General features: G+C 31.3%; 2 protein-coding genes across 2 annotated transcripts in view; one reads left to right on the plus strand and one right to left on the minus strand.

The window, feature by feature from the left end:
- Positions 1 to 42: 42 nt before the first annotated feature.
- LOC130451459 (ras-like GTP-binding protein Rho1) lies at positions 43 to 6,529 on the minus strand. The gene is made up of 2 exons (XM_056790479.1): positions 6,032 to 6,529; positions 43 to 3,802 (listed from the first exon to the last, which is right to left on the minus strand). Exons 1-2 carry the CDS (start codon positions 6,372 to 6,374, stop codon positions 3,564 to 3,566), a joined length of 582 nt encoding a protein of 193 aa, XP_056646457.1. The 5' UTR covers positions 6,375 to 6,529; the 3' UTR covers positions 43 to 3,563.
- A 1,844-nt stretch (positions 6,530 to 8,373) lies between these two features.
- The window catches only part of LOC130451416 (cubilin), a 70,302-nt gene continuing 65,836 nt past the window's right edge, over positions 8,374 to 12,839 (plus strand). Inside the window, exons 1-3 of the mRNA XM_056790413.1 lie at positions 8,374 to 8,459; positions 10,481 to 10,610; positions 11,289 to 11,600. Of these exons, the coding sequence (XP_056646391.1) occupies positions 8,386 to 8,459; positions 10,481 to 10,610; positions 11,289 to 11,600 (516 nt within the window). The 5' untranslated portion in view covers positions 8,374 to 8,385. The remainder of the gene's footprint in view (positions 8,460 to 10,480; positions 10,611 to 11,288; positions 11,601 to 12,839) is intronic.

Raw genomic sequence — 12,839 nt, forward strand, 5'->3', positions numbered from 1 at the left:
ATAATATAGTACATAACTTTTTTTTCACTACTAATCTTAAAGAAAATATTGATTGGATTAAAACACTAATTGAAAGCTCACAATTTTATTGAGAAAGCAAAAAATTATAAAATATCGTACATTTTGTGAATCACTTCACAAATTCATATTCTTTTATCATTTAGAAATACTCAGCAGCATACAAAAATTCTTAAAAACAGGTTTTGAATAGTAGTTCATCATAAATTTATAATTAATTGGGTTATAGGGATTTGTTTCTCTTAGTACCACATAAAAAAAGTATGATGAATAAAGCTACAAAACATGTTTCCTATTTTGTCTTTTTCTTCAATTTGAACTCGAATTCTTATCATAAAAATAAATTTCGACCAGGGATTAGAAAGTGTTCTCTACAATATTTAATTCTCCAGCTCTTGGTAGTTTGAATGTTAAAGCAAGTAATGAGGACGACGTTAATGTTTTTAAAAAAAATTGTGATCTGATTAAAATCAAAATACGTACGACATTAGAAAATTTAAAACTTTTTATAGTAATAGCCTTACTAAACATTATTAACCGTGACCACTAACATAATTGTTACTCCACACTGTCACCCTATCTCTTGATATAGTATATAAAATAATTGGACAATTTTTAATGAGGACTACCTTTTTACACTCATCAGTTAGTATCACTGGCTAGTGATATTTGGAAGTACAGTTTTCAAGCTTTCGGAAAACAAAGGAGGATGTGAATTTCCAAAAGACATACTTCGAAAAGCAGTAGTGATTTGAAGAGATATATAACTTGTCAAAATATTCCTTTCTTTATAAATAAACATTGTTGGTGTTTAGCCCTTGAAATGTTGTAGTTAATTTTATACATTTTTTCCACTCATCAGTTTTCGGGAAAGAAAGGAGGATGTGAGTTTCCAAAAGACGTAACTCGGAAAGCAGTAGCGATTTGAAGAGATAACTAACGTATCAAAATATTCCTTTCTTTATAAAAAACATATCAAAGCAGTGATTTGTTTATCTAAAGAACTAATTTTATGTTCGCAATGATACCTCATTTATGGGGTATGTCATTCAATAAGTAGTATTCAATGCAAGCCTCACATTTTGTCTTGAAAAAGGAAATTTTCAATGAACAGTTAAAGTGGATTCAAGGGTACTATAAAATATTTTATATTCAATACCTTTTAGGATATATTTTTGTGGTAGTTCATATCTGAATTTCGATTGTTGTCGAGCCCTTCAAATGTTGTAGTTATGGGGAATCAATTCAACAGATCATTTAACAGTGATTACGAAGTTAGTTTTATAAATTGCAACCTCATTTCAGTTACACTTGACATTTCTAGCAATAAAAATGTACAAATTGTAGCTATTCTCGTACCGTTTCGACTTTAATGTACAAATTATAAAATTGACAGAAAAGAGCTTTAAAGTTGATTAACAAAATTAAACTCTTCTGTAGTATGAAGTAAATCTAATAGGGGGTTCTTAGAAACATTATTTTCTCTTCAATACTGCTAAAGTGACATCCAAATTTAAATTTTTACTTGCCTTTTTTACCTCTGAAAATTTGAAAAGTTTACATACAATGTTTCATACATGTTTTTCTTAAATAATCCTCAAGTTTGAAAATAAGTTAATTTAGTATTTAATATCTGTATTAGAGCTTATTTTTATTTTTTTTAAATTTATCTTTACTTTATTTTCTTTATCGTCTACATACAGGAATTTCTAAGAGCTCTTACTATTAATACACTCAGGATGTGAAATTGCTGTTTCTATATTGTAATGTGAAGAAATGAATCTGTGATTGTATTTTAAGCAAAGTATAGGTAGATTTGAAACAGTATTAATATTTTAGCTTTATAGTTCTTTTAATCACTTAAAACAATGCAATAGTACCCTATGTACCATTTTGGTAGATCTCGTGTTAAATAAAATGATTTAATCACTTACCTGTGTTTCATTTTCCTTAAAACAATTATTTATCCCTTTCAATTTCAAATTTCAATATAAGAATTACCTCACCATACACACCTAGTCCTTCCAAAATGCACCACTTAAAGAATTATATATTCCAGGAAGAGCTTCCTATTTTATCCGTGGATTAAAAACGATCTCGAACAGTGAATCATTCACTTGCTATATCTGTTTCAATTCCAGATCCTGTTGATCCATGGATCGGCAGTCCGGTTATAGGTGGTCCATTGTTATTCGTTTTGTCCCCACGTTCGTAGTCTAGCTGTTTCCTTCGTCTTGGATGCCTGGCGTAGTTTTCCTTACTGTATCCAGACAGCTACCTCAACTGGCTATTGATGTGGGTTCTTCACTCTTGGACTCTTCTTTTAGCATTTTCCATTTGTTCTATCTTCTTTTGATTCAACTGTCGGTAGATCTGCTTAGTCGTGATGTGCCAAGAGATGTTCACTGTTTGCTACAGGCTTATGTTTTACTGGGCTTTCTCATTGTGGTAGATACCTACAGCATAAAGGAAATAGGGATGGCTCTGATATCCATCAGTTGTTTTTTGCTTTGTTCACTAGTTGGTCGACGTGGGTCTTGAAAGTTAGTCCTTGGTTCAGGACGATTCCAGATATTTCGCATTGGTGGTTCAGATGATTTCTTCTCCTGCTAATCCCCTCTACTCTTGGTAGTGTATTCTTACGCTGTAGATACAAAATATTCGCTAGGGATTGGGAATAAGGTTAGCCTTGATGTGCAGCAAAGGTGTTTATTATTCTATATGTAGTCTATGTGGTCCTTGAATGTCAGTCTTTGGTCCAGGATGACTGAGTTATTTAGCCTTAGTAGTCTAAGTGATTTTGAATGCCGCTCGAAGGATATTGGTTCGATAATAAAGCTTTGCTTGAAATAACTAATGCGATGAAAGAACTGAAGATAATTTCGAAAACTGCTTTCCATGATTGCTTTAGAAAGTGGGATCACAGATGGGAACGTGTTAAAGTAGTCTCGATAATTTTCGAACAAACCTCGTATACTTTGTCATTACTAAATTCATCCGAATTCAATGAGAAAACCAAGATCTCGTTTACGCCACCATTATTAAGATTTTTGTTCTAAAAAATTTGATGAAATTTTGAAATGAAAATTTTTATTTGAAGACTGCTTTTATACTATTTGTGTATACAACCATTTTTGTCCTTTAAGATTTTCATTTTTGCTAGAAGTTCAGTTGGTTTGGTGGTTCAATAAATAATATTGTTTCCAGTATTATTAGCTAAACGTTATATAATTTGCAGGAGATATAATTCACGAAGTACCATTTAACTGTGGTAAATTGAAAAAGAAAAATTCTTAATTATATATCATTTAAAAAAGTTATCGCATACTGATTATTTTAATGAAAATATTTTATTGGTAACTTTCAGCTACATGTCATGAATATAGAGAAAATGATTTGTATATGTATATATATAAGTACATGCATCAGTGAATAGAATATAACCAAACCTTTTATATTTACAAGTTATATACTTATAAACTACTCAGAAATGGTACAAGCACTTGATTTTTCAAAGTAAAGTTAGTCCTTACTTATTTCAATTTTCACAAAAATTTACAATAATGCTTAATTTTTCTCTCCTTTGTAGTTTGAATTGCTATTCGCGCTGCTTCTTCAAAAATTTGTTTTACTCCAAAAATGTGTTTGGCAGAACATTCCATGTATTTGACAGCTTTAATTTTCCTCGCCATTTTTTCTCCTTCTTCTTGGCTAACAGGATGAGAATTCGCTGAATTTAGACATTTTATCACTTCGGGGTCATTCCTCAGATCCAATTTATTACCTGCGATTAAAAAAAAAGCTGTTAAACCAGGTTGCATGGTCGAAGTAATTACCCTAAGAGATTACTGAATTTTATTTAATAGAAGATGGGAAATTGAGTATTAAAAATATCATAAAGGATGGGAAAGAGGGATTAATTTGAGAGCAGCAACATTGATATAATTTCCTAGTGAAAAACTAAAAATATACTAAAGATCAATAATTTCTTCCCCTTTTCAAACGTTTATATGCATAAACTAAATAATTTCTCAATCCATGGTGTTCGAATGGTTTTGTAATAAAATTCCACAATTCCCCGGAAGATATCAAGCCTTTATATGAGATGTTTCAACACTACTTAACTTTTCTCAGTTTAAATTGTGTCCAGAAGCAGCTAGTGCATAAGAGGTGCAAAAGCTCTCAAAAAATTTGAAGCTTAAAAAATTATAGTTTTATAATTTAAATAGTAATAACAGTAAGTAATAATAGTAAAAACAAATTTTCAATACTTTGCAGTCGCCTTACAATACTTTTATTATTATAATTCATCTGGGTTACATGAACTCTTTTCATTATAGTTCCGGGGGTTCAAAACTGTGTTTGTCTCAACTGCTGCATTCAGATGAGTGAATCGCGTAATACGGTAGGTACTTGCCGAGTAAATATGTTTTTTCCCGACTTTCCGAACTATCCAGTTTTTAGGACGATTTGGACTGAATAACAATATACATACTATAATAGAGAATACGTGGTTTTGTGCGGTAAAGAAGTTGTTTTTACTTTAGTAATTTTGTAAATATTTAGACGAGGAAAGGATAGAATCAAAAACGTCACTTATGCCACTATTGAATATTATTATAGAAGAAAGTAGTTCAAATAAATGGAATCAATTTAACTGTTTTCCCGCTTATTTTTTGGTGGCGATAAAGCTTAGACAAAATAGGGGTCCGCGATCTCATGCATTTAAGTTTGAGGAAAAAACTCCAAAAGTTATTTTCATAATTGCATGGAATATACGTATAGGACCAAAAAATGCTTTTTGGTTAAATATATAGAGGCATAATGAAAATGTGTCGAAGATTAGGTTTACATTGTCAAAAATTAATGAATTTTTTTTGGCTGAATTGGATGATAACTTCCGAAACATACCTAAGTACTTTAGACATCTCAATATTTAGAAAATAGACTAGAATATAAATACGATAAAAAAATAAAACTGCATTAGCGAACCATGATATATAAAAAAAACAAAAATCCAATTATAAAGATTCAAAAATTCTTGGAACGAAATCTAATACACGAAAATTTTTTGAAATGGTTCACATTCATTAGAACGAAAAAGCTATAAATGATGAAAAAGATCTGAGTTTAAGTAAAATTTATAGTTCTATTTTGTAAATTCTAATAAAACTACAAATCATTTGATTGGTTAAGTACTGCTGCATATTTGAGATGTAAGGACTGAGGAAAAGTTAATTTTTCTTATTAGAACATTTTCTATTGTGAATTTATTCTTGTTTTGATGTCCATGATGTAAGTGATGTATTGATTTCTTTCAAAAAATATTTAAAAAACTAATTTTAAAACAGAATAGATCTAAAATCAAGAACATTTAGAAGTATTAATGTATCAAAAGGTCCAAGAACAGATATCTACCGTTTGTACCTAAACGATATAAAAATAAAATTTGTTAATAGTAAAGTCGTTATAGTAATTATTAAACTGGTAATTAAACTACAAAATGATCGAATAATTATGTATACTACGATCTTTCATTCATTAAACCACAAAGTACCGCAGTTGAGTACCACTTTCGTTTATCCCTGCATCCTCGAGTAGTAATTAGTTGATGACCTATACTAGCAAAATTTTTTTTGCAGATATGATGATATAACCTAGAAGATATTGTTCGGAAATAGGAAAGGAAAAACTTTAATTTCTTATTTCTTAGAACATTTATATATGATTATTCTTCTAAATGTTCTTGATTTTAGGTCTCTTGTGTTTAAAAATTAGTTTTTTTCAATAATTTTTGAAAAATAGATAAAAATTGAAATATTTTGAAAAAGACAAAAAGTCGAAATGACAATTTTCATCTTTCTTTCACAAATTAAAAAAAAATACTTTTAAAAAACCTAAAATCAAGACTATTTAGAAGGATAAATGAAAATATATTAACGTACACCAAATTAAAAGATAACACAACCACATATATAAATATTTACCAATTGAGAATTGAGCATGATCTTACCTACAAGTATATATGGCACATAGGGTAAAAAATGCTTCACTTCAGGCCACCACTTTTCTTTAACATTTAACAAAGAGTCTGGAAAGTCTATAGCAAAACATATAAGTACAACATTGGTCCTACTGTAGGACAAAGGTCTTAGCCTATCATAATCTTCTTCTCCTGCAGTGTCCCATAAAGCTAAAGTAATTTGCTGGTTTTCTACTTCAATATCTTTTGAATATGCATCAAATACCGTAGGTACGTGGTATTCAGGAAATTCGTTGAAACTAAATGTAGTTAATAAAGATGTTTTTCCACATGCACCATCACCGACTGTTACGATTTTTTTAATTGCACCCATTTATGTCAAATTTTTTTAACCTCTATAATATGCAAATATTTTAAAGGTGTTTCAAATTCTTTCCTACTTAGTATGTACTGATAATGTTTGTTATCTTATCTTACAAATTTCTAGAAGATTTCAAACAAGTACGCATTCTTTTACCTTGTTCAGTTACTTTTTATGTATTTACCGTAGCAAACCTGATATAAAGGTTGTCCTAAACATTATAGGGACATGACAATAAATAAGACCGATTTTATGATTAAGATATACGTCATTAAGTCAAAGAATGCCTTTTATATATAGGGTGAAACATATATTTTTACCCTTGAGCCAGATAATGCCTGTTATATATAAGGCCATAAGTCATACAATTTTGCTCTTTTGTAAACGGTCTAGCGTGAGAAATGCGCGAAGGGAGCGGTCGAGGCTGCTCTCGTGCTATCACAAAAAATTCAATATTAATCAGCGTCCAAGTATAAATTTAATTGAATCATTTGCACAAATATTGATAAAGAACTAATAGGGAGGCACTGAAGCAGGAGAAGCGAAGAGATCGTGACGCAAGTAAACGATTGTGCGGGACGATCCTAGATTGTCTAAACGTAAGCGTTAAGAGGCGATATCCCGAACAAATTTGTATCGGGATTGACGTTGAACTTGAAACTGTATCCTTTTAAAGGCCGCTTGACATGATACAATACAAAGTGCAACGCAATGCAAGACGCAATATTTCTTGATCAAAAGCATGCGCAGATGAAGTTCAGCTGATTGTTTCATGCAAGATGTTGACATTATCGGTTTTGTGTCATTTTTGTTGCGTGCAAGCTGGAATCTAGTTACTTTTGGCTTGACAGATCAGCTGAGTTTCGTAAAATTTAACTTGTTGTTAAACTAGGCACAAAATATTAGATAAAATTCGAGGTTAGGAATTTGTTTACTTTTACTTAGAGACCGCCATGATGCAATGGCAAGAGACTTACATGCAATGTCTTGCACGTTGTATTGCATTATGTCAATCGGCCTTCATATACAGTTAGTGCAAGAATTGGAAGAAAGTGATTCAATTTTAAGAAAAATCAGTGTCCATACGATGTTCGAAAGTTTTAGCAATTTTTACATTTCTTTCTCAAACGAAGATCACTGTCACTTAAATAGACATATCAACAATCAAAATTGCAAATTTTGGAGTAGAGAAAACTCTCAATTAAAACACCAAAGATATTCCCATTCTCCAAAAGTGACGATTTAGCTGGCAATATCTTCAAAGGGCATAATTGACGACGGCGATTCAGTTACTGTTAACTCTGCAGAATATCTAAAAATGCTACGAGATTTTTTTCAACCATAGTTACATTATTATGAGAGCTACAACCATAGTATGTATATGGTTGTCGTAAGATGGTACAATCAGTCACACATCTCCTGCAGAGACCTCCCAACAATATCAAGCTGATTTTTTTTTTGGGTTCCTTGAAAGTCGAGTCTTCGTCAATTAACTAAAAACAATATTTCAATAAAAGAAGAATATTCATCAAGAAATAGGTAACTTACCCAGCCCTATGTGCCGAAGAGTTTTCGAAAATCGAAGGGCCAGGTTTTAAGAATGCCAGCGACCACTTAGACTATATTATTTTCCATTTTATGTTCTTTTTTCAAATAAACATTTTTTGAATACGATGTGTTTTTTTTTCATTGCAATTGCAGAACTGCAAAAATTTATGGCATCCTTTAAGAGACAGTATTATACAGAGAAAGTATTGATATTAAAATTCATGAGCCCCCATTATTAAAAATTGTGTTAAAAGGAATATTAATATATTTAAAGTTGGAAAAAATGTATATCCCTAAATATTACAGATGTATCGAATTACCTTTATGCGAGTTCCTCTATGATACAAATAAAATCTGATACTCTTAACGCCCCTTAACAATTGCGTTAGATTATAAATTTTGTGAGAATATAACATTCTAATTAGTTACTTGTTTTTAACTTTAGCGTTAAAATGTGGAGCTTGTGAATATTAAAATGGGTTCCTTAAACATTTATTTATTTATTATTTATATAAGTTGTTCAAATGGAATTAAAACATACGGCGACAGGTGAATATATAAAAATTCATATTAATTCAAATAAATTTGTTGGTTTAAAGCACAAAGTACAGTCTGTAATATCATAAATACATTGATCATTTTACCAATAATTTACAACGTTACCTCAAGGGCGGATTTAGAGGTTTGGTGGCATCGTGTCAAGAAAGGAGTGGAGCCCCTCCAAATGGTTTTCACTCGATAATAACAAATTTTTTGTGAAACCAAGTATATTCCTCTAGCATTTAACCAACATGTATAAATATAATCGAAAACGAGAATTATCTGATATTAAATTTCAAAAGTCCCTTTTGTGAAGACTCCGGAGCTGCAGCCCCGGATGCTTTCCCTCAAATCCGGCTCTATTGTAAATGGAAAAACTTTTGTATAAAATAAGACACTTGAATGAAATATTTCTTCTTTTCGAGCTAATAAAGGGCGGTTTATTCCAAACTATTTCAGCACATTGTTTAAACATCAGTGACAGAAGATAATTTTGCTCCATTACAAGAGGCGTGCTGTAGGGATACATACTTTATTTCCCCAGTTAGAATTTATGTCATGTCGTAATAATTATTGTAAGGTTGATAACCCAAAAACACACCAATATCTACTGCGACAATCGGCAAGCTTTCGAGTTTTTCTGGGTAGAGATACACAAGGTGATACAAAATTGAAATGAGTGACTTTAAAAGCTGTCAACGAATAACTATGTCAAGTTTGTCTGAGTCTCTGGTGTCCGAAGAAGTATAAGGGGAGACATATTAACGTACCTGATGGTTTTATCAAAAGTCTAATGGACAGAAAACTGAAAACAGCTTTATGAACAGGTATACCATATACCTTCAGAGGGCTATCCAAGGTACTGGGATTCAATCGTATTTAAATCGAAAGTAATCAACTGAAGCTTATCAATCGGGTTGATTACTGGACACTGGTATAGATATAACGCAAAATGTTCAATATCCATGATGAAGAGGTGACTGCGCCCTTTTCCGAAGTGTTCGAGATGATATCCTGGGAAGGAACGCGGGAGAGCAGATCGAAAGCAAAGAGAAAGATATATGTATGCTTCTTCGCTTAGCATATTAAATAGATCTCTATAATCTATACTCCAATCCCTTCTTAGTGATTGCGCTGCTCAATCAACATCCAATTCCAGGGTTTACAATTTCTGAATACAGTAGTTTCATAATTGTAAGAGTAAATAATGAAAATTAGATTAAAGTTAACAAAATTCCTTGATAATCTGATTTGTGTGAAATATGTAATAAAATAAGATTAGATATTCTAAATGTCACCTTCAAATACATGTATGTAGCTTTGAAAGTATTAAGTCTGTCGCATTGATGAGATTTACATAAAAATAAAACAATTAGAAATATTCTAAGGGGAAAAAGAAAGTATCTATGTCAACAGCACTTTTTAAATTATGTCTAAACTGTTTGTCAAGTTTTACTCAAACATATTGGAAGCTGTTACAACAATGTGCTTAATCATTTTGCAATATATTTCTCTAATAGACTACGAAAAATGTTTCAATAGGACATTCTGTACATGTATTCTACAGATTTTTATTAAACAATAATGAAATTAAGTAGCCTTTATTGATAGCAATAATGGTACAGTTATACTTTATATAACTAAATGGATATAAATTGAAAAAAGACATCTCTGGTAATATTATAGAAACTAACTAAACGAACTGACGTAAAAATCTCTCAACGATCTTCTTCTTCTTCTGATACTACTTATCCATGATGGCGGAGTTAAGCTAATCGATATGAATTTTACTGACTGCTGTTTTAAATAATACTCATGTAGACAGGGAAAAGTAAATTTTAATGCTTTGCCACTAGAACATTCTGCTCATTCCAGATCCTATTTGTCCAAAAACTTCAATGTCAAAAACTATTGTATATTTTAGGTAGTACTAGAAATGTCGAAAAAATGGTTTTGATAGTTTAGTTTACTGGTATAAATATCACTAGAGTCATTACATTTATTTTATATTCTATCATTTTTCATTCTAGACCACGAATCCGAGTTAATAATGGCCATCTTCAAATAGTAGCAGCTCCTGGGAAAAATATTGATTTTGTAGCTAATAGTCAATCAATTGTTTTCATAAATAATGTGAATGTTCTATCAATACTGAAAAAGGTAAGACTCTGTTTTCAAATGAATTAAACTCAGAAAGTCATATTTATTAATGGAAGTTATTACCATTAAATTAATGTTCGAGTTATAAAGTACCTCATATTTTTAACCTTGATAAATATCAAATAAAGGGTCGAAACGTTGGTAAGTTAAAAAATTCGAATCCTCACCCCACAACACCATTCCTGCTTTCATTCTAGGAAGGATAATAACATCAATAATGAAATCTTCACCTGGCTTTATTTTGATTTTACTTTTCACTTTTTACAAAACGCTGCGACCCTCTTTTGTTTCCGGCTCTAGGCCGCGGTTTATTTGTGTTTATTTGATCAAAAATATTGGTACTGGCAGTATTAATATTTACTTCTCTATTTTGCCCAATGTCATTGACAGGCTTCTCATAAGATCGTTATTTTTGCATATCCGTTAATTTTGAATACAACTACCAATTTTTTATTTGAATAATTGGGCTAATCTCAGTTTATGTTACAAATGCAAATAAAACAGCAAACACAAAAAGGAGCCTCCTAAATTCTACTTTTTCCCCGGTAAATTGATGATGAAAATTTACACTAGAAGTAAGTTAAAAGTGTTTACATTCAAATTTCTATGTTTCTTCAAATTGTCTCCAATACTGTAGTGTATATGGATATATGTAAAAAACCAGTTTGTCACTTTTAGGCCCAAACTGCCACTCAACTTACAGATAGTTATCAACAAACTTTAACTTCCTTCAGTGATCGCATTGAAGCTTTGGAAAGTAAACCGTTCGAACCACTACCTAATGGAACTCACGCAAACATAACTGACCAAGTAGTTTCAAGACTCACTTTTAGAAAATTATCTCGTAGAGTAGATTTATTACAGCGAAGAATAATGTCGATACAAACATTATTAACTATAGATGACTGCATTAGCAATCCTTGCAAGAATGGAGGAACTTGCCAGGATCTATTTTCAGGGTATTTGTGTCATTGCCCTCCACAGTGGGAGGTATGTCATACATGTTTTTAGTAGCATATCTTCAATTATTACTAATGGTATATATAATTGGTATATCTCTTGTTTTAGATTTATTTTTACCTAATTACATTATAGCTACGTCACACGATTTCTGATGGCTAATTTGGTGTTACTGCCTACACTCATTAATAAAAAGCAATAGTTTAATTTCGATTGGCTTCAGATTTCTTGTGATGTGTTGATTCGTACAACCAATCATAAACGCAAACAAACGGTCACGATTGAACAGACCTTATTTTTGTATTACTTGAAATTTAGTGATTTATAAGTAATTGCTAGGATTTTGTGAATATGCCGAGAAAGTATAATAACGATACTGACTCTTTTTGTTATATTTATGGAGAATTGATTTTTAGGAAACAAAGACGCAATTTCACTAAGCTTGTGATAGAATTATCGTCAGTATTTTAAGTTCCTTGAGGCTTATAAAGATAACATTTTTGCTTCCTGTATGTGTTAAGAATTTTAGTGTATGGAAGGAAGGATCCCGTCCTATGCCGTTTGTTGTACCCATGATTACCCATGTACCCATGATAACCAAACCAAAAGATCATGTTTTTTTTGTCTCACCGATATTAATTAATTCTAAGAACCCACACGAATCACGAACCGTTGATGACGATGAATCTGAGTTCGAAGAAATTTCAAACAAGTCACACTCGAAAGCTCAAAATACCTTAACGAATTGGTTCGCAAATTAATTATAAAAAGTAGTCACAACTCAGGATCTCGCCTAAAACAATGGAATTTGCTACAACATGAAACTAAAATAAACCAATTTTAACATCATGACGACCTCTTCAGGTCATTCTATCAATAAAATGAAGAGCTGGCGTATCATAATGATACAAATGAAGACTTCAAATTCAATTTTTCTTTTTGGGCGTTTATTCATTGGCGCTTCTGAAACTAGCTAAAAGGCAGTATAACTATATTATACGGAAATATATTTTCTTCCGTACTTCTGGCCCATGCTACTAATTTAAAAGAATCTTATGGAAACATGACTCAAAAAAATCGGAGCTAATGAATATTATTTCAAAATATGTCATGATTCCAAAGCTTATACTCGATTATTTGAACTGAGTTATACCAACTTCTGCTACGCGAAAATCTCCCTAACATGATTGACGCAAATATAGAAGTGGCTATTTTCGTTGGACCTCAAATCAGGAAATTGATAGGGATCTAAAAAAATAAGCATGGATA

Source organism: Diorhabda sublineata, chromosome X (assembly GCF_026230105.1).
Source record: "Diorhabda sublineata isolate icDioSubl1.1 chromosome X, icDioSubl1.1, whole genome shotgun sequence".
In the NCBI taxonomy this organism is placed as follows: domain Eukaryota; kingdom Metazoa; phylum Arthropoda; class Insecta; order Coleoptera; family Chrysomelidae; genus Diorhabda; species Diorhabda sublineata.

What these genes read in the sequence shown, in the direction of transcription:
- LOC130451459 (XM_056790479.1), bottom strand. Translation starts at nt 6,374, where the DNA reads ATGGGTGCAATTAAAAAAATCGTAACAGTCGGTGATGGTGCATGTGGA. An exon ending in TGTGCCATATATACTTGTAG is followed by an intron (nt 3,803 to 6,031) that starts GTAAGATCATGC and finishes TTTTAATCGCAG; the next exon opens with GTAATAAATTGGATCTGAGG.